At 35.6% G+C, this 27460-nt stretch overlaps 1 protein-coding gene across 1 annotated transcript in view; it reads right to left on the bottom strand.

Annotated features, from left to right (window-relative positions):
* Nucleotides 1–27460, bottom strand: part of BANK1 (B cell scaffold protein with ankyrin repeats 1) — a 151180-nt gene that overhangs the window by 95392 nt on the left and 28328 nt on the right. Inside the window, exons 3-7 of the mRNA XM_085325634.1 lie at nucleotides 25712–25777; nucleotides 13706–13854; nucleotides 12230–12368; nucleotides 10513–10655; nucleotides 3036–3156 (exon numbers count right to left, since the gene is read on the bottom strand). Coding sequence (XP_085181760.1) covers nucleotides 3036–3156; nucleotides 10513–10655; nucleotides 12230–12368; nucleotides 13706–13854; nucleotides 25712–25777 — 618 coding nt within the window. The remainder of the gene's footprint in view (nucleotides 1–3035; nucleotides 3157–10512; nucleotides 10656–12229; nucleotides 12369–13705; nucleotides 13855–25711; nucleotides 25778–27460) is intronic.

Genomic DNA, 27460 nt, shown 5'->3' with positions numbered 1-27460 from the left:
TAATAGAGACTTATGATTCACTTTGCAGTAACTAAAATAACTATTTATAATAGGCTGCTTCATCAGAAGTAAAACACAAGCTGATCTTATGTATAGCAAAATGCATTCATATGTGGCTGTCATAAAAATCAGTTTGTAATACCAGTATGAATTTGTATTTTTACCATGTCCAATGCTCTGTTTGGAAAACTAATTTCATTTTAGTAATACTGGCAAAGTTAAGAGGAGATCAAACAAGCACTACAGATAAATAGTGTCACCATTGCCTCCACTTAGACACAGATGTTCCCGCCTTCCTCCAAGTAGACCAGCAAGTGAGGTGACATGCAGGGCAATTATTACAAGTATGCTAAGGTGCTCACAGAACTACAGCCCTATACAGTTTTTATATTGCAGAAAACCTCAAGAAGTCAGATCTGTTGCTCACACAACTCTCAGTGTCTAGTCGGCCAAAACCTCAAGTTTCCAGAATATGTATGTGATCCATGGCATCTTTTGCAAAAATTTATCTTACATGAAATCATTGTACTTGGTGATATAACTACCCTATGCAGCTACAGTTGCTCTGTTAAAACACTGTGGTCACATAATAAATTTAATGTCATGTACACACTTTGGTTTTCATCACCTAAAACAACAACATTGTATTTCCTGTGGGGATTCTTAGTAGAAAATAAAAACAACTCTATGTTACAAGGCAATCTGAAACTGCACATTGAAGAGTGAACTAAAAAATCCTCAGATAAGAGAATTATTCCAACATGTTTGTAGACACATTAAAAGTTGAACAATATCAAAGTTGATCTTTTGTTATGCATCTTAGCTTTGCCAGCCTAGACACCAACCTTTCACAAGTACTAACATTCACGACGTGAAAGAAAAGAATTGTTAAACAGTCATTCTGGAAAAAAAAAAAAAAAAAAAAAAAAAAAAGGAGTCAGGGAAGTGTCATGAAAAGTTATATAAGCAAACATGCATCTGGTGATTTCCTGATATAAGCCACTGTAGTCAAAACAAAGTTTAAGTCTTTACTCCTTAAGTTTGAAAATGAGCAAGAATTACATATCAGTAGTCACCCAACAGTCAAAGTATAATATCAGTATTAATTTACATATTAATATATCACTGTGCCTCTATTTCAGCCAAGCACCTTTCACTGCAAAGTCCCAGTATCCCTCTTGCAAACATAACGGGAATTCTTTGATGTCAGCCTATTTTGTCCACTAGGGGAAAAAGCAGTAAAAAAAATGGCAATTATGAAATTAGGGCCATTGGAAAGATAAAAATATTTCATCTCATTGCTAAACAGCTTTTTGTCTGATAGTTTTATTCCTTCTAAAATTATTTTATTAGTTTTCATTCTTCAATATTTTCTCTTTGCTTGGAATAAAACAATACAAAATGGCTGAAAAAAGGAGATGCTAGTCCTCTGATAAACCTGATACATCTAGTGCTTGTGTGGAATGCTTTTACAGGGTGTCAAAGACAGGTTTATACATCCTTTAGGTAGAAGGCAGATAAAAACCTGGGCACCCCACATTCTGAGCACTTCCAATTCTGCAACCACACCCTCCTTCTAGRAAGAATTTGAACATCTAACTTCATACTTTCTTGTTGCAGGTTACATCGAAGCAGTTCATCTTGGGCAAGTCAAAACCACTTGACTCCAGCTCACAAACTTGCTCTTGTAACRCAAGGCCCTTTTTGGGAGGGGTCACAGCTTGCTAAAAGTTACTCTCACAAAAATTATTTGAATAATGTACCCAGATTCAAATAGTTACTAAAAAAGCAAAAACATCTTTTGCTCATCAGAACAAACTTTTTACATTAGGAATAATGCTCTAACAGCGTGGAATATATCCCTATCCTGCAGCCTTGCACAGTAACCTGGCAAGGATGTTAAGTGCCTTACTTAACATCCTACCAGTTTGTTTCTAGCAACAGAGTCACATTTAACTTCATTTACAGAACTGAAGAGAATTGGATCATATTTCTCTAGCACAAAGCAGTAAATTTCATCATACAAACCTTGCTCAAAATTAAAGGAAGCATGATTGAGATTAAAGAAGAGATGACTAAGAGAAAGTAATGGTTGAGTTTTCTCTCTCCCATTTTGTGTACATGTGGTATGATTTTAAAAGAAAATAAACTCTCCATATTCAAATGTAATATAATACTTATTTCTCATTACCTTGAAAAATTGCTATATTTAGTTATTTCAAAAGGGAAACATCCATTTTCTTGACTTTTGTTTTCTTTTTACAAGTCTCATGGAAAAGCTGAGGTATAACACACCAAATTAACATTATAAAAAAAWTTTTAAAGTATAAACTAAATCATATTTTCAGTTTATCGCAATAAAAATTTGCATTCTTAATAAACGGTTAATGGAATTCAACCAGGACTCTGCATTTGCCATGAGACAGTAGCTTCCATTTATAACCTAGTGAAATGTGCGTACAGTGTGTCTATTTCTATTTTATAGCTGCATCCTGTTTTAACTCACTGGAATTTTAAATATAGTTACCTTTTGGTCAGAATAAAGTAATATAAACTATTAATCTCACAGTTACTAAGATGAATAGAGATGCTTAATGCCATTCCAAGTTCAAAAGCCACTCATTCCCTTCAAACGTGGAAGTCTTTTGCTTTTCGTATTGTTTCATCAAACATTTTAAAAACAGAGAGAGAGAGAGAGAGAGAGAGAGAGAGAGAGAGAGAGAGAGAGAGAGAGAGAGTGTGTGTACAGGCTTCTCTGTATTTATCATCTCTTATTACCTATTTTCTCCATAAACATAAATTTTGACAGGTGAAAAGCTGTCAATTTGCAATTAATCCAAAACTGATCCCACATCCAAACAAGTATAAATACATAGTACTGAATCATGAAGTAATGGTTGAAAGGTTTTCTGTTTGTTCTTCTCATTTTTCCTCATTACAATGTCTTCAGAGTGGATTCCTATATTTCACTAATAGTCTTAATTTGAATATTTAAAGATTGTCTTATTAATCAATGTATGTGAGAAAGTACTCACTAGCTTTTTGATGGTGCTCTTCTTCACTTTGGAACGTGCTGAATTCACAAGCATACATCTTGCTTTTCAGTAACAAAGTCAAAACATTGTCCAGCTTCTCTACAGAAGAGAACTCAAAAGTCTGTTGAGAGAGAGAGTGGTAAAAAAGTGCATTTGGTATATATTTATTCAGTAAGTTTGTATTAGTGAATCTATTATAAGTTTGTACTAGTGAATTAAATTACCCAAATAAAATGAATACAAATTCACTTTTAGTAGGATCAGCATGTTTTTTGAAAGTCATAGAAAAGCAGTAGCACACTACAAGTAGCCTTATATAGAAGGATCATGACAATAAGACCCAACTGAAGAGAAACAGGTATTATAACTATGTTCAGCCATGATGGAGAACTTTTGAAGGAAAGGTAGGGACAGGAAGATTTGTACTTCTCTACTCTTGATTCAGCTGTGACAATATAGTTTAACAGTCAGGAGCTGTTCTGATAGATACCAGGCACCAATGAAACCAAGGTCTCATTACAGGAGTAATCTGGAATGGTCTTAAAGAACTTAGTAGCTCTCTGTTACCTGAGACCTTTACCTTAAGGTTGAATACTGTACTAGATAGAAAACAGCTTCAGTTTATCAGCCACAGTCTAACATCAAATGGTAGATTAAGAAACAAATAGCACACAATCAGTTAGATAAGCTTCCCTACTAAATACATATTCTTTATACAAGGGAAATCACTACTGACTGCATTGAAATAGTTATTTGATTGCCTAATTCTGTCTGGACAGAAGGCCAAGATCTATTCCTAAAGACTCTCAAGGTAGCCATAATTAAGTGCTTCTTTTCTTGATGTGCCAAGAGAAGTATGACTATAGGGATTTGAATATTGAACATAGTTTAAACTGAGTACTGCAAAGCTGGCCCAGCCTTTGCTGCTCTGCCTGTAGGCAGAATGGCTTGGGCACCAAAAGCAGCTCAGTCACAGCAGAGGAGTGCTTGCTGAAATTCGCCTTCCTATAGCTCAACTGCTGCTTGTTGGAACAGCTCTTAGATAGCTAGCATGGATATATGCAGAACTATACAAACTTACATATTTTATACAAAACTTAAGAAAAAAAGAAAACTATGACAGATATAATGAGGAGAAAAGGAGAGAGGTGACTACCAAGGAAACATGTAGTTTAGTTTCTGCAGCAATTACAAGAGAATAAGAAAATAATAGAGAGTACGACATGGTCAGAAATAAAGCTGGACATACAGACAGGAGAAATTAGTGAAATGTACGCAGAGTTTTGCTGAGTTCTATATGAATGACACAGGAATTCGAAGACCAGCTAGTGCAGCAGGGGAGTTAGCAGTAATAAAACATGATTATCACTTGCTCTTCCAATTTTGATTATAATACATACTGTTCTATTTAGTAAATTTTGACCTAATTTTTCCACAATTCACCCTTTCTGCACTGCAATATTAATATTCTCTGTATGTTATTCAATAATTATGAACATATTTTTAGTCCTCAATAATCAAATCATTAAGCATTAAAAAAAGACTCCTCCTAGAAAAAGCTCTTAAAGGCACGTTTTAAAAATAGAGATATAATCTATATACTAGATTTACAGAGTGGATGAAGATATGCAACCTGCTCCCTTCCCCCTACTCTGAACTTCATATTAATAATTATTTTTGATAGATATTAAATAGAACAGCCACATTAAATTAAAATACCAMGATAAAAAAATATCAGAATCCGTTTAGGAAAACATTATTCTTCCTTATCCCAAGAAGGTTGTCTTAAGCACGTTATTTTCATTTGTACTATCTTAATAGGGTTCAGACTAAAGCAGGACATAAAATAAGTTATAACACAGCTCAGATGAATACATACACAGAAGTTACACCATGCAGGAAGTGGCTCAAAACCACTGATATTCACTGAGGGACACAGTAGCAACATAGTAAAAATTCCACTTTACAGACAGTAAATATTTATGCATGTGTTCATGTGCACACACACACACACATATATATTTATAGGTGGGCTTCTAGATAAACCAGATCTGAGGTAATATTTTAATTCCCTCATATTTATGTCCCGTTTTTTTCTATGGCACATCTGAAGCATAAAAGAAAACTGCAGTCCTCTCTTAATAAAATGTAAGAAAATGGCAGGGACACACCTTACACATTTTGCAACCTATCTAGCTCTCTCCATTCAGCTAAAGAAAAACTTTCTGTTATTATCTAGAGCCCGTTTCAGGCTGTGTTGTGTAACAAAAGTCAAATAAAGACCCTGCAGTTCCCTTCAAGAAAGCATTCAAGGCATCCTTGCAGGCAAGGCTCCTCCGCTTTAAACATGAGGGGAGGCATGATTCTTCCTTTCCTCTTTTTGTAGGCAAAAATCTGGGGGGAGGAGCAGCTTAAGAGTGTATAGCACTTAGATTGCACTCAGACAAGCAAGTTTACAGGGGATTAAGCAATGTTCCTCAATTTCAAATGGAGTGAGTTTCCATGCTGAAGAGGGTACACAACTTAAGGGATCTGCAACAAAACTCTTAAAGCCCTGAAACTTTGCATGGCTTAGTCCCTGCCAAATCTAATTGACTCAGTTTTTACAAGCTGCCATGGCAGGCATCAGACTGTCCAGCTTTCCAAAGGCAGCAGATAAAATTGGAGCTAACTGCCTTCCACCAAACTGCCTCTCCATTCTTTCAATATCAGAGTCAGGCATAACACACCTGTTGTACAAAGTTGYCTCAGTGCAATTTTTTAAAAATTTTCCCTCAAATCTTGTCTCTTCCTCCAGGTATCTAAACTCTGAAGGCTCAATCCATGATTTAACAAATTATCTTGTTAACCAGCCATAAAAACTTGTTTTACTCCGCTACTCTACAACAAAGGCATTGCAAGAAAAATTAGGTTAAGTACATATGCATATAAAACTACGTTAACACTTTTCATGTCACATATAGGAGGGCCTAAAAAAAACAATGCTGATTTCTGTTCCATTAGTTATGTGAAGATAAGAGCAGAAATAGCAGCAAAGCAGAACCAGCAATAGGACCATTCTGTGCCATCCAGCTAGCAGGAGAAGGCTCCATGTCAACATAAAGGTCATCCCCACCCCTTTAGGAATTCAAGTTAGGGACTAATACTCTACTACCATTCCTGATCAAGAGCACTCATGGACTCCAGGTACACTACATTTACATATTTTGATATATGCCACACAGGCTTCTGCAGCACTTGCTGAGAAATGCCACCAATGCTATGCACCTAAAGTTCCTGCTGAAGCTTCTCCAAAGCCAACAGAAGTAGGACTATACTTAAAGCTAAGCACATTATAAGGAAAGCTTAAGCTTCAAAAAAACCCAACATTTTACTTGAATAAAGAATTAATAAGTTAAAACATGACAGAAAAGAAGTAAAAACACTACTTTCTCCTTGCAGGCTAGTTCTTCTTTCCAGGAGCCATTCACAATTAACTCGACAAGTTTCTAAGCCTTCTGAAGCTAGGCTTCAGGAGGCAGGCTACTCCCTGCTCCTCCCTACCGTCTTATCCCTTCTGCAAGAGATACCATATGCCCCAAGTCCAGCCTCCAGAAGCTTGTCCTTACTCTGTGCCTCTCCAGGTGGCAGCACTCTCTCAATCTGCCCCCTGCTACCTTTCCAGAGCAACAGGAAGCAGCTGTGAACAACAGAGATACCCCGAATGATGTCCGTCACACCCGGGCTTCTGAAAAACATTCTTAAAAAAAGGAAAAGACCAAGCACATGCTTTGGTACTCCTCTGAATCATGACCTACATTCCTTAATAACTGTTAACAAAACCTTGAAAATGTGTGCCAGCGAAACACAGTATATGCAGCCAGAAAATTAACATATTTCTCACTGGCTTTAGAAGTTCTAACAAGGTTATATTTACAAAAAGATGAACTACTACAGTAGTTCTTACATATCAGACACTACGCACCTAAATACATAGATGACCTCTGACAAAGAGAAGGGAGCTAGTCTTAAAAATCAATAGGTTTTCTGAGAATTTTACCCACTGATGGGATATGGAAAGATTTCACATTTAGAGAGAAAGAAAGAAACTTTTTAAAACAACTTGAACTTAGAAGATTGAAAACTATTAAAAACAGTTTCAAAGGAAATATCTTATGGGATCAAGTTAAGGCACATACACACTATCACTACATAGGCCATATAGCTATTTCTTACAAGTTTTCATATAAAAAATTGCAGATTATTTTCATTCTTCTTTTCCTAATATATACTGTAACTGGAATCCTGTTTGATGACTATGATAAAAGCATCCTCTGATGGATCAAGTCTCTCAGAATCATAGGAATATTATTCAACCAAAGTCTGTCACAAAGATTTCTGAAGTTCTCTAGATACTCTAAGTCACTCAAATTAACATGAATCTCTCAATTTCAGTAATAAGGATATGACCTCAGTTTCAATCATTAAAAAAAAAAAAAAAAAAAAACTGTACCCAGAAAACCTCAGCACTAAATATTTGAATCAATACTTGCATTTGGTAGACACAGTCAGAAAGAAAAATCAATACAGTATATAAATCCACCAGAATGCTGAAATAAGAAGCTGATGAAAAGTAAAAAATGAAACATGAAAAAGTTTAATTATGAATTACAAGAATCTTATGATCAGATCTGTATGCAGGGTTTCTATAAGACACAAAATGTCTAAGACAGTTTCTTTAATGCAAAATTATACGGAAGTGAGAGAACAAAAAATTCATGGCCTTTAACCTATGCCCTATCTCATACATTCTGATAGCAAGTTCATTTGACATAATGATTTAGTTGCTGTGATTTCAACACTACTTTTATAAAAAAAAACTTCTTTAATATAAAATTTCAGATTGTTTTCTTTCAAAAAATTTACAATGATCCTTGTTTCATTTTTTATTTATTTTCTTACTTTTATAATATCTATTGGGTTGTTAGAAACATCTTGCTAATGTTGGTCAATGTTTTCGTAAATTCAGACAAATATGGAAAATAGAAAATATGGTAGACTTGGCAAAGAATTTCATCCAAAAACATGATTTGTAAGAATCTTCAAGTTAAAATATGTTTAATCTAACAACTGAGCTAACGTTAATCTTCAATTCCTGCCTAAAAAGATGAATGCAATAGGTACAACAGTAGCATACTTTGTTAGTCTCCTTTGAGCTGGCTTTCAGTATTAGGAACAGATGGCTGTAAGCCCAGTCTTTGGGTTTTTTGTTTGTTTGGGTTTACTTGTTGGGGAAGGAGGGGAGAAAGGGACAATAATCTCAACGTTGGTATCAACTCAAAGTTGACCTGGAAAGGTCAGCAATACAACATACAATACTAAAAGAGTGTTTTACCCAAGCATTTTATCTGTGGTATGCATCATGTGGTAATTTGCTTTCATTGCAGAATTTTATTAACAAGATACTCCTCAGACTGCAAACTCTTGTGAAAATCTTGAACTTTTCTTTGAACCACAGAATGTTACTGCTTTGATCAATAATTGCTGTAAGCTTTTCTATTTTATTTTAATTTTGTTTTCCATTGTGTTTGATTGTCACTATGCATAGATAAACCACTGTTGCCCCAGGATACTTTTGCAAATAAACTGATAGTCTCAAAGGTTTTAATTATTCTGGTTAAATGAAAGTTACTACTACTTCTGCTACTTGGTAGGAATTCTAATTAGATGAAGGCTGTTTTGTTTTTCCTTGCATGACTACATTTTTTAAGATTAAGTTAAATCATGTTTTTTAAATTGCATCTTTATGATGTATCTTATTGCCATTAAATCATAGTTATATAAGCATTCAAAAGATATAAAAAGTTTGAAGAAATATCTCAACTACCTAGCTAGTCTATCTACCTCACTCCATGGCCAAGTGGGTACTATTTAATACAATGACAAATCTTCTAGCACATACACAAACATACAGATGAATTACCATTAATATACTTTCCCACAGAACAGCCCTGATACTACTCAGATTGTACCACTTAATTATAAAACTCTTCTCTGAATTAATTTTTAAGTTGCCAACAAAAATAAAATAAAGAGCCAGGCATACAGTATCTCTTCATTTAAACCCTTCCTTATAATATAGATGAGGAAGAAGCGACAAAATTGTTAGGCATACCTGACACACTGCAGGTGCATTTTCTGGTGTGCACTACCGGTCTACATAGAATTATTTCTACATTTGAATATAATTTGATTAGCATGGATCTTATTTACTAAATGAAGGGTCAAACTCCTGAATAATACAAATAAATCTCCAGTGGAAATATCAGGTGTGCTGTAGGTATCTAGGTTACCATGTTAATTATAATTTTTAAATCATTATGACACATTTTATAAGCATAAAATTTTAAATCATATCCGCAGAAAGCTGAATTTCAATGTCTTTTAATCTACAGTTTAAAGAATGATTGCTATTACAAAGATTTTAAGAATGCACTTGTACTTAGAGTTACACTCTTTTTATTGTGCAACAAGCCTGTTTTCTTAGAACAGAAGTGAATTTTATTTGGAAGGAATCTACCCTCATCCTTAACAGAATACTAATAATACAATACATCATTTTTTATTAATCCTTTCATTATGAGTGTAATGCCTTAGGTGGTAGATAAGGTAGATTTGTCACAAGAAAATGAGACTGTCTGCATTGGAAACACAGACTACTATTTTTGTTCTGGCTTTGCAATTACAATATAGACATCATGACAAGTCTGCTCAGGCTACCCACCATTGAACAAATGATACTTGAGATTTCATCCTTTCTTAATACATGCTTTCTTTTCTTATTATTTTGTATGTGCCATTAGCAAAGGAGATACTGCAGAGCACTGCAGTCTGCTGTGCTGATTTGAAGCCCAGCTTCAAAACCTGAATTCTTCTGAATATATGCAAAGAATCTGCATGGCAACCAGCAAACCACATGAATGATAATTCAGTAGCTGTATACAGACTCCATATGAACCAGCAACCTACTACCTTCCATATAAATTATGCCAGGAAAATTCTGTTTATTGGTGAATTAATAATAATTTTCAAAATACAATATGATTTAAAATTACTTGTTTCTATTGGTTTTATAATACATTCAAAAGAACACTTTTGATGGAGAGAAAGGCAGTTTTAAGTACTATTGTTTTTTTATTATTTTCATCCCCTGTAATGCAGGATGTTGACATTTGGGCATAAACAGCAGCAAGAATATTTATGTCACTGTTGAAACAACAGCAAAAATAAAAAAAGAGAGAAAATTTGTTTTCACCTCTCTGATTTGCTTACAGCTAGACATCTCAAAGATAGGCCTTTAATCCTGAGCCTGCTATTGAGCCATTACTCATTACTCACAATCAAAATATAGTCTTTACAACACAGTGTGTGTTTCCTTAGCTCATATTGGCACTTACATTCTTCTTCTCTTGTTAACTTAATGCAGAGGTCAACTTACCTGACAAGCAAAAGCTATTGGGTCAGCCACTTTTTTGAGAATGTTCTCAATCTCCTCTAGTGCAGTATAGTATTCGATCTGCGCTGTGGCCTTAATGACTCCTCYGCAGTAGACATTTACATATACAGGACCAGCAGGAAACTCTTACAAAAAACAAATCAGAATAATAGTTGAAAATATTTTATAATCCCAGACCAAAGGTCTCAGGAAATGAGTAAAAGAGCAGAGGATAACATCACAGAAAATGCAGAGAGGCAATGAATAGGATTTGCATTTCACGAATGATTCAGTGTAGCCAGCTTTTATCCAAGTCTTTCAGCCTAACATTCAAAAATGGACCAAAGAGAATATATCTCTGTAAATCTTTATAAAACAAAGCTACTGTATTCCTTCAAGTTAGAAAAGTGATGAAAACAGTATCATTCACATTTCAAACATCTCTTTCAAGGACTGATGACCTATAACCAGCTCCTTTATGCCTACAAATTATAGAAAGGTTTGTTTATTACAAACTGCAGAATTGCTATTTTTCTTTTGAAACATTTTCTTAATTGTAGGCGAAGTTCTCAAAATTGGATCTGAATTAGACTGCAGTCTAATTACTTCCATTCCAGTCGTTTACCTAGTAAAAGCTAAGGAAAGAGGCATTTGTACAGTCTGTTACTTTAAGTACAACTTGCTCTGAGTATGCAGCATGAGCTCTCTTAATGAGTGTATTTCATAATTCATTAGTATTCATTGTGCCAGGAATCCTGCTGCAGCATACCAGCACTAGCACAGTTTTTTCAAAATTCTAACTTTCTCCACAAAAGAACAATTCAAGTGGCCATTTCTGAAAATTTAAAATGGCCAAACTACACAATACCAAACAGCTCTCAGGATGCATGGACAATGTTCAGGATGAAAATTAGGTCACACATTTTGTCACCCAAAGGCAGCTTAAGAAGCCCTAATTCAAAACTGTAGTGTGCATTTTTTCCCTATCTAATGTTGCATTGCAATAGTTTTAAAATAAAATATTATGTAAGCACTTTTGGGAATTCACATCATACAATGGAGTGGCAAGCTAGACTCTGAATGTTTAGGTGGAAAATGGTTTAACTCATAACTTTCATCAAGTGAATGAAGATTGGTGTGGCCCTTAAAACTAAGTTCTAAATCTCATAAAAGCAGTGTTTTTTTTTTGTTTTATCATGTTCCAGGCAAAATAAGAAAATAAGGCAATTAAAGTTATGGATAGAGGAGCTGGAAAAAAATCCTAAGAAACCAGCTCAGTGATATAAAGAAGTGGCATAGTCATGAAGAATTAACCAAGAAAATAAATGATTTCCTGTGTTAGTAAGAATTATAGAGAGGAGTATAAATTTACAACATTAGATATAAAATGAAAGATTTTAGTAAGACAGTAATAAGAAAGAGTGTTAGCTTTGCATTTTATGGCAGTAATTTTGAAGAATGCTAATCTGTGACTAATCAATGACATTTTAAGACTGCCATCTGCCATTTAACCACACAAAGACAATCTAATAGAACTTAGTTGCCCATAAATCATTTTCTGTGTTATTAATAAAATAAATATTCTCTATGCAAAACCCACGTACAGGAAACACCTATAAAGTAATATTAGAGTCTACTGGGAAGTGAAACTACTTATCAGAAAAAGTGAAGGGACACCAGAATTTCCTGTTTACTTAAAGGTAACGAAATTGTCTCTTACCTAAGGCTTTCATGTACTTGACCTTCTGATTCCAAGAGGCTGGCTGTGTCCTAATTCGTTTATTGTCTGCTATGAATTCAATTTCTAAAGTTTCATCATCTATTTCATCTTTCAACAAAATGAATATTTCACCAGGGTTCTATAAAATCAAAATATGTGCCCATTAGTCTTTCACACAATAACATTGAAAGTGTAAAATGTAAATTAAAATGTAAATTGAATGGAAAGTTCTTTTAACAATAGCTTCATATAAAACATACCATAATATGTAGCATTTTGAATTTAGCTTACCTAATATTTTAAAACAATATTTCAAAGACATATGTAGACGTATTATTACTTTTTCTAAGACCATTTTACTTCACACATCAATATCTCCAAGTACAAGTGACAGCGGTTTAAACTGTAGTGACTTACATTGACATACTGACCTATAATTTTGTTCTGTTTATTTGAATTTAGTCTGTTGCCTTGTGGCACTTCTGCTCCAGTAGAAGTGGAAAAAATATACACTTCCACCACCAGAGAAACTCTAATCTTTGATGAACAGAAAAAGAGATTTAATCCATGAGTAACAATTCTCTAGTAAGACACTATCATTTATGATACTATTTCAATCTCCACAGTGCAGATTTCTACCAGAGGTAATAGCATTTTTCAAAATTACAGTTGTTTTAAAAACGGCTAGTTGCAATCGTCCTTGAAAGCCTTCAGGCTTTTAAGTAATTTACAGAGAAGCCAACCAGTATTGTAAGAGAACAAAATAGGTCAAAATATATCATATCTTTCATTATTCAGCTGGTAATCTATTACCAAGGAATGACATACAGAATGGTCTACTGACAAATACATGACATTCCATGTACACTGCAATCTTCATATCTGACTATGGCTATTCCCTATGCGTGTAAAGGAGTGTAGCACTGAATATTGTACATTCTATTTACATTCTCACATATTTTCTCACAGCAACCCTGATTAAAAACAAATACATATGAACAACTGTGTTCATTGGAATTGCATGCAGATATGCATATATAAATATTTCTGATTTCAACTTAAAATTAGACAAGGTGCATACACACACAAGTACTCTTTAACTCACAGAAGCATATGGGTACCAATATGTCCATCACTGGTTGTTCCCAAGAGACTTTCACATCTCTTGAGAAGTCCCTGCCTTCATGCCCCTTCTAAACTACAAGTTTCTGATGACAGTAATATCTCCCCAGCCTGTGAAAAATTTTTAATAGAGATAAAATCCTTCAGAGCCTGTCTCAAATCTATTTTATCTGAAAATCTTTTGGCTGAAGTGTCGATGTGCTACAAAGGCAAAACAAATCCCACTGCAGGCTAGATCCACTCTCATGTTGGCTCCTCATTTGTTCTCAAAACTGAGAGAGTACAAATGAAATTACAACAGGAAGAGTAGAAGAACACTGTTATTGCAAATATTTTAGCATCCCCAAACCTTACTTCACATGATATCCTAGCCGGGAGCACCAATGCTGATCGCTGATTAGTTTCTAATGTTTCAGAATCTTCCTTTGTTTCCAGAAAAAGATCCGTTTTTTCTGATGCTCCTCTGATATTTGACAAGCTAACATCAGTGTTACTTTGGTAATCTGAAAAAAATAACATGGAATGAAGATATTGTTAATCATCCCAGATCAGTAAAACATGGCAAAGAGGTGGTTGTAACATATTAGAGATTCATATGACATTTGGGGTCACATTAAGGGCACTGCATGAAATCCTGGCAAAATTCCCTTTAATTTAAATGCAGCAAGGTTTTCCCCTGCAACGAAGAKCTTCCCTCTAAAGTTCTGATCCTGCAGTCTTTAGCTATATAAGCTGTGCTCATGTGCTTAGTCTCATCAAAGTTAAAATAGATATAGGCCTTTTGACCAAAGCTTCTGTGACCAATGAGGTCACAGTGGTCAAAGAATTTTGTAGTTTTGATAGAACAAACTTTTTTTTCTGACAGCACACACTGAGATCAATTGGGATTTTCACCTCTCTTGCTTTTCTCTTATTAAAACAAGGATATGCTGCACTTCTGCAATTTACAGCCCACCTGTCAATAGAAAGGATTTGTATGAGTGCAGTGATATCAGTGAACATGAAACTATTATAACAGCTAGGGCATTTCCCTAACACAAAGACTCCACAGTATTTGCCTTCCCTCATATACAAAAGATGGACTGAAGGTACACTTTTTTTTTTTTTTGGTAGAATACGCTGGGTGTGGAAGTACTATGCCAATCATATAGGTAGCTTGCAAGTAGCTTCTTTTCTGTTCCACAGTTCCAAGTTAGGCCCAAGAGGCACAGTGAATCCTTCACCAAATCACAGAATTTTAATGAGGAAATATAAAAGAACTGACAACCACATCTGCAGAGCTCTGACTAGGCCTGTGTTTTAGAAAAGCTATTTTTCACACCTGCTACTTCTCAGCTGTATCATTACTACTCCTTTCCAGACATTCTACTGACTATTACCTTTACAAAACATTCTTCCCACCCATCTCTTCATCAAGCAGGATTATCTAGTATATTGCAGTCACCTAACTGGATTAATGATATCATCCCAACCAGCTCATAGAGCTGAAAAATCCAGCCTGGCTGATGAGAGAATAGCCTAAGAGACATCAACAGTATCTTACATTACTGTAATTTATGGAACAGTCACAGTCAATTACATTCAAGAACACAAATAACTTACAGGCACATCTTTTCCTCTTAAATGGATGTAGAGTATTAATATAAATTAGTGATGGGAGGAAGACCAAGCAGAAGCAATTTGGCTTTGCTCAGATAAGTACCAAAATCATTTTGAGTTTTTTCCAAAAGCAACCAAGTGACTGAGGTACACAAATCACACAGTGCTCCTAAATGACACAGAACTCTTCCCATTCAGCATCAGTACTGGTAACTTACTATTAGTTTTCCCACTTCTTGCTTGTCTTTATCACCCAGGTATACTAGTTGGTCTAAAATTAATGCCCCCCCCCCCTTCTTGCCTTGCTTAAGAACGCACAGATTTTAATAATAAATTCACCTGCTAAGTGAAGCTATGCCAGGGAACGCAGCAGAGAAATTTGGGTATGCTGTGTCTGATATAGTACTTCTTCTCAGAGATGTGTTTTGATTGTTACAGATGTCTCAGAAGAAAAAAAACGTATCATTTGCCCATGCTTTGCACAGGAAGCTAAAGGTTCATTGAACAGCTGTGGTGGGTCGTTTAATGTTCATCACCAGCTAGTAAAATTTCCCCAGCCCACTCCTGCTTATATCCTCATGACTTTAAGGCAAATCAGATGTGAAGTTAAGCTGTGAATTCAGTGTAGATTAGTAAAATTGCACTCCTTTGCAGAGCTATATTTTGCAAAACTTAAGTAGTTTTAATTCTATTTGCTTTAATTTATTTTGAAAGTGAAATAAACTAAACTTAATGGAGGCTACTTGGATTCTGAATCAACCCACAGTTTAATGTAGTTTAGCTAATCCAGGTCAAAATCTAAGTGCATTAATTTGTCTGATTATCACTGTGTAGACTAGACCTTATTTAGTGCTGCCCTTCAGAAAGAGTCCAGAAGACCTGAGGCTTTGAAGAAGAAAACAACTACAGTCTCGTGCAGGACAATGTACACCCACAGAATACTTTAGGAATAGTCTGTATTCATATTTTAAGTCACTCATAAATCTTATATTAAAGCAGATGGAACTTCTCTTGGAAGACAGCTCATATGAGGAGAATGCTTTTTCTTCTGAAAAATTTTCTGCCACTATAGGCAAAAGATTCTTGTAAAGACAAGAAACATTTCATTACCACACAAATAAAAAGGACTGAATAGTAACCTGATAGTCTCTGTATTCTTGGTTGTCAGCTTTCTAATTATCATTCTTTGAGCATTGTGGGGACACATTCCAATCTATGTGAAATTAATGATAACTTTATTTCTACAGTCTTCAATCTACGTATCAAAAATGAAAGTAGTTGGTTCCACCTTTTAATGTCTGCGATAATTCCCCTACTGAGAAGGTCAATGCTAAAGCTATTAGGATAAATTAGGATAAAGTCTTTTACCACATTAATTACATTTTAATATTTTTATTATGCATAGTGATGTCTAACTATAATGTCAGAACTGCAGTCCAGTCACTACTGGGATTATATTACTTCCGAGTTCAGACAGATAGTTAAGAAATGTGGCTCTTCCGTGAAAGACTTTGGTATTTAAGAGAATGAGGGATTCCCAGACTGACCATGAAAGAAGTTAGCAATTTATTATCAGGGAAGATGTCTTTCAGTATATGTCAGGTCCACATTATGTAAGTATAAATAAAATAGAAGTACAGCAGTCTAAGAATAACAGGGATTTAAATCATCATCACTATCTACGTAGCTGCTAAGCACTAGAACCATCRTTTCCAGCATTCAAATTCCTACTAGCAGTATCAACAGTATTGATCATAAAATGTTGTGGAATACTAAACAACAAAATGAAGTGTTATTTGTAGATGCTAAACAAGCAGTACACCAGGGATTAARCAAACCTTGGAATGGTGGCATTAGCTAAAACAATGTAGCTTCAAAGTATTAACACCACACTAATGAGATTCTAGTACCATCAGTGAAGCAGGTGTGTAGATATGGTCTGATACATCCCTGAGCTCTCTATTGCATGTGTTTAAGCGGGTAAAAGGTGGTGTTTGACGTACAGGTCTTTTGAAAACTTGAATTTTGGATATCTTCAGTATGAATCCTCTTTGCAGCCTTTGCAAGTAATGGTTAGGGAATGCCATTAATTCTTAAGGCTTTCACAAAAATAATCTCTTAACAAGAATTTACAACTGTACGCATAGCTTTGAAACATAAAAGGAGCATCATTATAATGCTGAAGTGTCTAAGAGAGGGGATTTATTAAAGAGTATTTGTTGCTTGGTGAATATGTTCTGTTAAGTTTGTACATACAGTGACCTATCTGTAAGGTTCTTACAATGTGGCACTAACAATTAAAATAATGGATGACTAAAAAGGTATGCTTTCTTGTAAGATCGAAGTATAAGAAAATATTAACAATATCTAATGTTGCTTAGACAGCACTGTGAGTTAGAAGCTAAAAAGAAAGAAAATCAATGATACTTTTCCCTTGAGTATTCAGGATACTCTTGCTGGGAATTATAGTCTGTTATAGAGGGTAACAGTCCATCACATAGGCTGCTTTGACTTGCTTTTTACAAACACCTATTACTGACGATCACATTGAGAAGACAGATCTTAAATTTAAGTTCATATTTAAATAATCAAATATTACATACATTTACTGTAACAGTTACTCATTTAATTGGACATAGTGCCAAAGTTTTCAATTTTACTTCAATCCTCTCTCTTAATTCATATAACTTAATACATCAATTTATTATATTTTATACAAAACCTTTTGGAATACAGTATTGCTTTCAATTCCACATTTTTAACCGAATTCAGGAAATGAATTTGAAATTGCATTGCTCTGCATAAACTGACAAATTTTAATGAAGCCTTACAAGCCTCTTACGGATTCAACAATTAATACCTCACCACAGGTTCCGGACAGCTTTTATGCCACATCCAACCTCCTCCCACAGAAGGATTTCTAACTTTTCAAATACAGTTTTTGGTTATCCCTGTTGCAGTCTACATGAGGATTATAAATTGTATCAGTGTTTTGACTACTTGATATTTGCTAAGTGTTTTGAGTCAACAATGCATGTGACAGATTTAGGTTATTAAAAATAGCAGAAAACTTATGAAAGATAAATAAACTCATATACTTTTATAAACTTAYGAAAGATTTATATGTTTTCTAAGGTTACCATGGAACAAGTCTCACAGCTGGTTTTACAAAGTCAAAATACCTGCAGGCATTACTGAATTTCAGTTATATCTTAAACCTTGCTAAAGCAATGCTAGCTGAGGAACTGAAACACATACTAGCAAACAAGGTCCTCATAGAGCCCCTGGATCACACAGTGAAGAACAGGATGACAAATAAGGGCAAGTCAGGTTAGGAACATGAAAAGGAATGGAAAGGCAATTAAGCATACGTGGCCAATTTGCTATGTGAAAAAAGAGCCATGGTGTTGCAGTGCTAAAGATTAAAACCAAGAGGACTACAGGAAAGGGCACTTCAATCCAGCAGACCATTTAGGGTGATCCCAGGTGATACAGGGAGACCATTCTCGAGCACAATGTGCAGTATGGGTAGAGAGAGTTCCACTAGGTTTTGTGAGATGTAACAGAAAATATGCTTGTGTGTCAATGATCTGCTAATTGAGTTATTTGATATTCAAAACCTTTAAGTCAAACACATTTGTGAACAGTGAGCAGAAGATGGGGACTTTATCTAGGAAAGCATAGTTGCACAGAAAAACAAAAGTAACCCTCTGTAATGTGGAAAAATACGGAATTTATGACTATCATATTCTCCCTACAATACACCCTAAGTTTATGGCAGACAATTAGGAAAGTTAATGCTCTTAAAGTACAGCTATTTCTAAATAGTGTATGACCACAGCTGAAAGTGCAGCAGAGTGGGAACCAAAGTCAGCCTTTAACTGCATAAATTGCTCTACCAATGACCTGAAAAACGCTGTGAGAAACATAGAGGAAGAAAACATCCACCATATCAGGCCTCATTTTACTCAGCGTGAACTTGGGGTTTATTCATTTTTACCATAAGCTCTTGCTAAGATACAGTTTCAAAGCTAATCTCCTTTGTACTCTGCTGAATAAAGTCTTTTACTGATGCTCAGAAGAGGTCTTGGGAGAAGAAGCTCTTAGAAACTTTTTAGAGGTTTCTAAAAATCACAGAAAATTATTAAAAATACACTCAAAGATATAAACATCTGACTGAAATCTTAATTTCTTTCATTTGTTTTCTATCATGCATAAGTTTCAGAACAAGGTAAAATTATTAATTATTGAACTAGTGTTTAATTATGTTTCTCTTTGTGTTGAACCATCTATCTTTTACAAATACATTGAAAGTAAATGTTTTCCTCAAAATCATCTTCAGTCACAGTTTCTGCTTACATGGTTAAGCTCACCTGTCAAAAATAGCAGTTTTCTGAGAATTGGCTATTTTGTCCTTGTCTCCAAAGTGGGTCTGTTACTTTATTTATGATGAGCAATTTTTCTTGCAAATAAGCATCAGACTGACAGTTCCTATAAAAGCTATGAAGACGAGTGCTTCCTTTTCTGAGTATTTGGAGTTGCTGTTCATGTCATCTTAGCAACTGATGGTGTTGCAATTTTCATTCATGTCTATTTCTCTACTGTAACAGAGTAATCCCTGGAATTCCCTCAAACCTATTGTTTTATACGTTACTATATGCATACAGGCACGTAATAATCTGTTTCTACCTCTATTTGATTGCAAAGATGCATACCCACCTATTCTTACATTGATCATGTATGTTTGTATGTAACTTTTTTTTTTTTTAACTAATTGTAGCCTAATAGAGTCACCATAAAACTAAAGGCAATATAAAAGTCTTATTATGTGTACCCAAATTGGATCTGATAGCAAACAAAAAATCCTGCCTTCAGAAAAGCAATTTACTATGCACTTATCAATAATCTTTATTTAAGAAATATTTTATATGAACTTGTCTCTGAATATACAGTTAAAATCGTATAAAAGTATATATGTAAAGAAACACTTACAATCTTGGGCTAGGACAACTAATCAGTACCTAACTGGACTATTGCTTGAAAGAAAGATTTGCCTTAAGCACAATGATCAGTGTTTCAGTTTGGATGCACACATTTAGATAGAAGTTTTTTGGAGCAAAGTCTAACTACATATCAATTCTTGTTACTTATTATATTTATTGCAATCATATCTAGGATTTCCATGCACAGTAGAACTAACAATAAGACCAGTCTGCTGAGCATTAGACATATGGTAATCCTGTCCCAAAGAGTTTCTAAACTATCAGGCACACCGGTTGGTTTGGAAATAATAACTACCTGCCTAAGGTCATTTAAATGCTGAGCATAACTGTTAATGGAGCTGAAGAGTTCTATCTCCTAATTTCTACATTTGCCATACTTTCATTGTGCCTACTTTCTAGGGGGTGGCAAACTGATGGCTGGTCCTTTGTGTGAACTGGCAGTTCTCAGAAATTTAAGTCTAACATTTTATTAAAGAACCCATATACCTACTTCAAGTTAATGGAGTTCTACCAAAATGAGAACGTTTGGATTTTCATTCCAGGTCTCTATGGTACCAGAGTTGTGAATACACACAACTATACCATTGAAAGAAGGCCTACCAACACCAACATTTGTCTTGGAACACTTAGTTGTTGTGGAAGTTCAGGGAAAAAAATATTGAAGAAGGTGGAAGCTTTCCGAAAAGGGACTTCTAGCAGGGTACATCAAGGAGCGCACACACATATCTCAACTCTGTTTCACTGAAGAATTGTATAGCACCAAACATTGCCTCAAAACTAAGAGAAGTGATGTTGCAACAACAAGAACTGACACAAGCTATCTTCCAGCTACTGACTCAGATTACCACTAAAGATAAAAAGATTGTAGAAGCCTCCAAGGTTGGGGAGGAAATCTTCTACTAAACTCATTTGTCTCATAAGAGGCTCCCACACCTTGCTTATTATTTCCAAAGGAGCTAGCTTTTACCTGCCTAGTAGCCATGTTATCACAAAACCTTGTATAAACAGCCTGTCCCAAACTGCACACAGTGCTTGGAAACAGAAGTGGCATATGACTACATTTTGAATTACACAGGTATAAAAGAACATAGCTAGGTGGGAATGTTTTAGAATCAATTTGTGCTTCAGGGAAGCATATCTTGCAAGCGCCCAAAAGCTCAAATGTGAGGCCAAATGTGACTTTAAGCTTTTACAAATCACCCTCAAGGAATTACTAGTAAGTAGCCAAACTCTTCCCATGTGACCATGTCTGAAGCAAGTCTATTGATGAAGAATATTCTTCTCTATTATTCTATTAGATAGAATATTCTATCTCTTAAAGTTCAAGAAGTGACATGGCTGGAAAGACATGAAGTTTAATCCAACTAGAGAGCTCTTTAACAACTACATTTGGAAGGATGGGAAGGTAAGCAGGAGTAGCTGGTATTCTCAGCTTCACCCAAATCAAAATATAGGATACATATCATTAATAGTATCCAAACTTTTACTGACACAACACAATGTGTTCCACATTATAGCATCCCTTAAATCAATCCGGTAACTGAAGCTGGCTTGGCTGTGGCAGCTCATTAAATGAATAGCATATCTTACTCTGAGTATGACAGTAGAGCTTGGATACCTGATAAGACCTGCAGGGGTCTTATCAATACCTGGATGAAATTTATGATGCTGTTCCTGACCTGTAGAGTTCTAAGTTATATGGGTCTTGCCTATCTAAGATACCATGTCTCCTCATCCCATGCTGCCATAGCTGCTGTCAGCAGAAAGACTCAAGTCAGACACACTTGGTATTAAAAAAGAAATTTAAAAAGTGAGTTGTCAGCAAGGCTGACTCACTAGGGGACAGGCTGCTTTGCAATTTACTCTCACCTTTGGCTTGAAATAGCTAAAATCCATTGACCTTTAGGGCAGGCTAAAAGGTACACTACTTTCTCAGGAACACAGTAAAGACTGCTATTTTTAAATATATCTGAAAAATGCATTTTGTTTCTAACATTTGATTATTTTCCTTTAAGATTATGAACATGAAATCACTGTGAGGTCTTTATCTTTTAAGATGCTGTCCTTTAATCCAACATCTAGACCCCAGAATAGGCATGTTTTATTAAAATGAGATTTTAGGTAGTGTTAATAAGAACGAACAGTGGAGCTGAGGTTCTCAGTTAGCTGTTCTTTATTTGCAGAAGTGCTGCCATCTRTTTCATTACAATGTGCTGGCCTTTCACCAGCTCAGAATGGGGCAGGAAACAGATAACACAGTATGTACATACAAGCTAAGAGGCCACAAGGCCTCCAAGCAGGGCCGAAAGATATCTGCTGTTAAACTAATAAGTAGACAGCTACTATATGTTAACATCATCTTGTTGTGTCCAGCTTGCCTGCCCCTAATTGATTCAGTTAGATCTAGTATACGAGCCTCAATAGCAACTGTTAACAAAGACAAAGCTGTTCTGCAGAATGGAAGCAGCTTCTCTGATGACACCTAATTCTCTGATGATACCTAATGGGTATTTTAATTTGAGGTTAGATGTAGTTCGTAAGTAAAATAATGAAAGCTAATTTAACAATAAGGTACTCATATATTTAGCTATGCAGTCATAAGGCTGCAAAGCTGTACACCCAGATCCTAGTCAAATTGCTTCATTTTCCAACTTTAGTACAAATTATAAACAATGATTCTTGGAGGAGCAGAAAATTTCCTGAGGAATCACAAGGGAACTTCTCAAAATACAGCTTTCTTATAATAAAAAATAAGTCTACTTTTCTTATATAGAAATAAACTTAGAATAAAGTAAATACATAAGAACATTTGTGAGTAGCTACAAGAACTGACTTGTACAGTTATTAACTACATGAATGAGTCCTCATAAATTCACTTTATAGTGATTAGCATTCCACAACTGGATCTTTTCCATTACTCACAGGTACTAGCAAATCAATTGTTTTCACATCTGCTTGTAGCTCATATTTCCCTAAAGAGTCTCAGGGATCACACTATTTTTCCATTTTCCAACGTACTCTGACCTTTTCCCTCAAGATCTTGCACAATTCACTTTAGTCAATCACTTCTTATTGATTGTTAGTGCTTGCTCATTCCCCATCTATCTTTGTGTTATTGGATATATTGCTTGGGGATTTTTTCCATTTGTCTTGTCAGCCACTTGCTGCTCCTTCCACCCTTGTTTTAGGTTTCTCATTTAGGCTTTATACTTTTGATCTGTTCAACTTTCATTCCAGTTGAATGAAAGCTTCTCTCAGCTCGTCCCTTCTTCTGTGCAATATCTGTATACCTAAAACAGCCTTTCAGCATGGCAACCTCCACTTAAGGCCTTACTTAAAATGCTGTTCTTTTGTGAGTTTATAGGATTCTAGCAAAAATCCTTCCTTAGTTTGTAATTTCTCCAGTGATATTGACAGTCACTGGATACATTTTTTTCAAAATTCATCCAAAGCCAAACCTGTCTAGTCAGCCTGAAGATTCACCTATTTTCCACAAGGTATGAACACTAATTCATTTGCAGCTGCTATCTTACTTTTCATGACTTCTAAAAGGCTGTCTCAATGGATCTTGGAAATTTCAATCATTTCACTCCTTTGSGTACTTTTCTCTCCAAAGGTAATTGTTAATTACCTTTCTCTCAGTGGTAATTGGATTATTCTAGGATTGTTCTATGGTGTTGCACCACCACAGAAGAAATTTTGATCACTTACTTCCTTACAATTAGTCCGGAATCAGTCTTCTCCTCACATGTAAGAGATTATTATGGGAAATCTCTTTTTTTTCTGGTTAGCCCGTTTACTTATTACAGAAGTCCTCTTAGCCGTTCTTAGACATCGTTAACTAGTAGAGGCTAAAATTATGATTACATAGCATTCACCAGCAGGAGGAAGGTTGCACCAGGAATTCAAGAATTGTGTGATGCTGATTTTACTGGTGTGGTTCACGAGTCTCCCAAGTGGTAAGAACGAAGGTGAATTTACAATGGAAACTACAAGTTTTCAGACATCTTCTCAAGTGCTTCAACAMAACCAGCACTGTCAAGATGGCTCACGAAATCTGACTTAGAGCTGTGGTCCAAAAGGCAACTCCAGCTAAGTTTAAGTGAAATTTTGTCTTTCAGTGCAGTACCTTGTTAGTTAGAAAATCATAATTTCATTTTATACCAACATCAGCCATTTAGCTGACAGGAAACTTGGACTTAAAGCTGCTCTTCAAGTCACCATGTACACAAAAGAGATTCATATGAAGAGTCAGAGTATAAAGGGGGTGTAAAGCTCCCCATCTTTTCCACCTCCCCTTTCTTTTCTTGGGCTTCTCCACTTTCCCTAATCATTCCCTCTTCTACTGTCTCATTCTCTGGACAGCATGATTGTGAATGAGAGGAACAGTGATATCAGCTTTTTGAGCAACTAGAGAATGAGCCAGAGAAAGTCTTCTTTATACTAGCAGACTTGTTGAAGGAACCGAGCCATGGCTCATTCAACCAAGGATGGAAAAAGAGATCCTTAGAAACCTTGACAATAGGTCTGTGGGGATAAAATAGTGCACCTTTACAGTAGCTTTCTGCTTGAGATCATATTGGTAAGCCGGAGATATTAAGAAGGTCGTGAACAGACTCTGCTGGGAATGAGAGGGGACTAACAGGAAAAGATTTAGTAGAGTCGTTGCTGCTTAGTACCCACTTCCACACTATATGCATTTCAGAGGGGCTTAGTTCCAGTCTGGACCTGTGAGCTGCACATCTATTAGTGTTTGAAGTGAATCCAGTGAGCTCCTTAAGCACACTTTCCATTTTAGTTTCACCTGAGAAGAATCCAATCCATACATTCCAAGACGATTTTGCATTGTGAACCAAAGTGTGGTAAGTGGGAATGCTTGGGATACTTGCTTCGAAAGTAAAAAGGTTGATGCCTCTGTCCTGACATTAACTCAAGACACGAAAATTCTCCATACACCACTGACAGGTATACTGAATTCACCCCAGCAAAGAAGAGCCAAAGAGCTTGCAGCATCCTTCTGCTTTAATACCTAGCCAGCAAAACATAGCCACAGAGCCAGCAGCCTCAGAGTTCAGCAGCACAGAATTGATAAGCCAAGAATTCCCCCAAAACACTTAGCTTCAAAACCCTCTTCATCAGTCAGAAAGCTGGTGGTGCTGAGCCAGTGTCTGACTTGGTTGGTGTCAGCTCAGAGTTGTTTTGGTTAGAACTGGGGATATGAAACATGTTATGTGGTTCTTTGCTAAAAACAAATGGAGATGTTGCCCTTCCCTTTTCTCCAGCATGACTCTTCATGGGCTTTCACAAATGTAAATAAACCAGAATGATAAATAACAACAGGAGCTGAAATCTATATGTAGAGCTTCTCCAAGCCAAACTCTGGCTGTTTCTGAGTGATGCTGCAAATGTAATATGAGCAGGACTCTTCCACCTGAAATCTCTGATCAGTCTCCTTTCTACTACAAGTATGATGGGAACAGAAAAGGAAAGCTTTCCACATCTTCCTTTTTCTATACTCTGAAATTCAAGGAAAAGGGAAATGTCCCTGTCAGATCTCTTCCCTTTTTCACACTCCTCACAAGAACATGTGGGTTGTGTATGTGTGGGTAGATGTTCGAGAACAAGGCACATTCCTCTACACAGCTTGGGCAAGGTTAGCTTACCGCATTTCATGTCTGACAAGACGTAAGAAAAGAAATTTAATTTTCTGAAGAGTACTGGCTTTATTCTATTAAATGCAAGGGGAATTCAAACTCACCATCTGCAAGAACTGCTTCATATACATAGGAGAGAGAGTCTTCAAGGTGTTTGTTCTGTGGTTTGCCTAGGAAAAAAAGAATAATTCTTTCATGAGTATCTCCTTGGAAATAATTTTAAATGGTCAGCGACTCTGAGGATAGTGACCATCGCTATCCTACTTGAACATTTCTCAGAATCTCTAGTTTGCTCTTAAGAAGATTTCAAGATCAGAAATCAAACTGAAGAAAATCAAAAATTTAAAATTTGGCAAAATAAAGCAGAGTTCAGAAAACAATAACCTAGTACCTCAGATACTAGGTTCCACTTGTGGAATCCTGATCAAGATCACATGTATAATTTTGAGTGCTCCAGAAGTGAACTGCACAGAATCAAGACTCAACAGCAAGAGTAACTGCTAAAGAGACCRAGGGTGGGGTGAGAAGCCTGAGGAGAGTAGTCTGAGAAAATGAGTGCTTTACAGTGACTTTAGTAAGGTTACATAAAACCAAACACTCAAAAATTACCTTTCTCCTTTTGAAGGAATTGTTGACTTTTTTTAACATTGGATCTGTACTGTGGACAGTACACAAGATAGATCTACTGTGGTATGGACTTATGATTTTGTACTAAAAGAAGCTGCTGTCTACCATATTCTTACTCATTTATTCTTTTGATAACAAGAGTCCAGTGAATGAGGAGGGGATTCCAGAGACAAAGAGCAGATACATTTGCTGACTGCTGTTCTGGAGAATTTAAGTCATTCCCTCTGTTCCCTCCTGGAGCTTCTAGGCAAAAAGCTGGCAAGACTTATAAAAAATGCTTTTCAAAAGTGCTCATTAGTTGTATATTGCACTTTCTGTGAATGACCAGCTTAAGACTTTACAACTGACCTGTGGACATCTGACCAGTCACAACTACAAATTAAGGGGAATTTAGATATGGACATAAAAAAATACTACATACTGGTAGGTGATCTGAAAAGTCATGCTTCAAAGTGGTAGTAGCAGTAGTAGAAATGGCTCACCTTAATCTTACTAAATATGAATATGTAAAATGGTGATCAACTAATGCTTGGATAGCACTTGGATACTGCAGAAATGAATTATACAGAAAAGCACATTAGGAAATTAATAATTCTGTTTTCTCAACAAGATTTGAATGGCATTCAATATATTAAATAACGTAACCACAAACTCAAAAACAAAAGGTATCATATAACTGCTAATTAACTGAGCACTATTTATCCCGTGTACTAATGAGACCAGGTCCTTACTGGGGGGGGGGGGGAAGGATGTACTCACATAATTAAAGGCAATCAATGCATATGAACAAGAAGCCTAATTAAATCTTAAAAGGCTACTTCATATCTGTTACCTTCTTACTTTTGAACTAGTTTTGTAATTTTAGTAATATTTTCTGGACTAAGAGCCATTTAAGTATAGAGAAATCCCACTAAGCGCAAAACCTGATTCTATATAAAAATGTTGGGGATTTTTTTGCTATCCTAATATTGATTTTCTTCAATATGAATTTAAATAGGTATTCCACTGCTTTTATTCAGAGATAGTTATTATAATTCTTTTATTCAGGAAAAGACGGTGACCCTTGCTTTATCTCTTTTCTAAGAAGCTGACACTGGGTTAGCAGAAATACATCATGGTCAAATCACAAGTATCACTTTTATTATAATGACACTTGTGTGTCAAAATAATACACAAAGAATGTACTTCCAGAGGATTCTATAGATGCCTTCCAGTAATATTTTTTC

This window comes from Rhea americana, unplaced genomic scaffold (assembly GCF_003343005.1).
Source record: "Rhea americana isolate MKP2758 unplaced genomic scaffold, rheAme1 scaffold_99, whole genome shotgun sequence".
Taxonomy (NCBI): domain Eukaryota; kingdom Metazoa; phylum Chordata; class Aves; order Rheiformes; family Rheidae; genus Rhea; species Rhea americana.
Note: the sequence above shows the minus strand (reverse complement) of the source record. Positions and strands in the feature narration are given on the sequence as shown.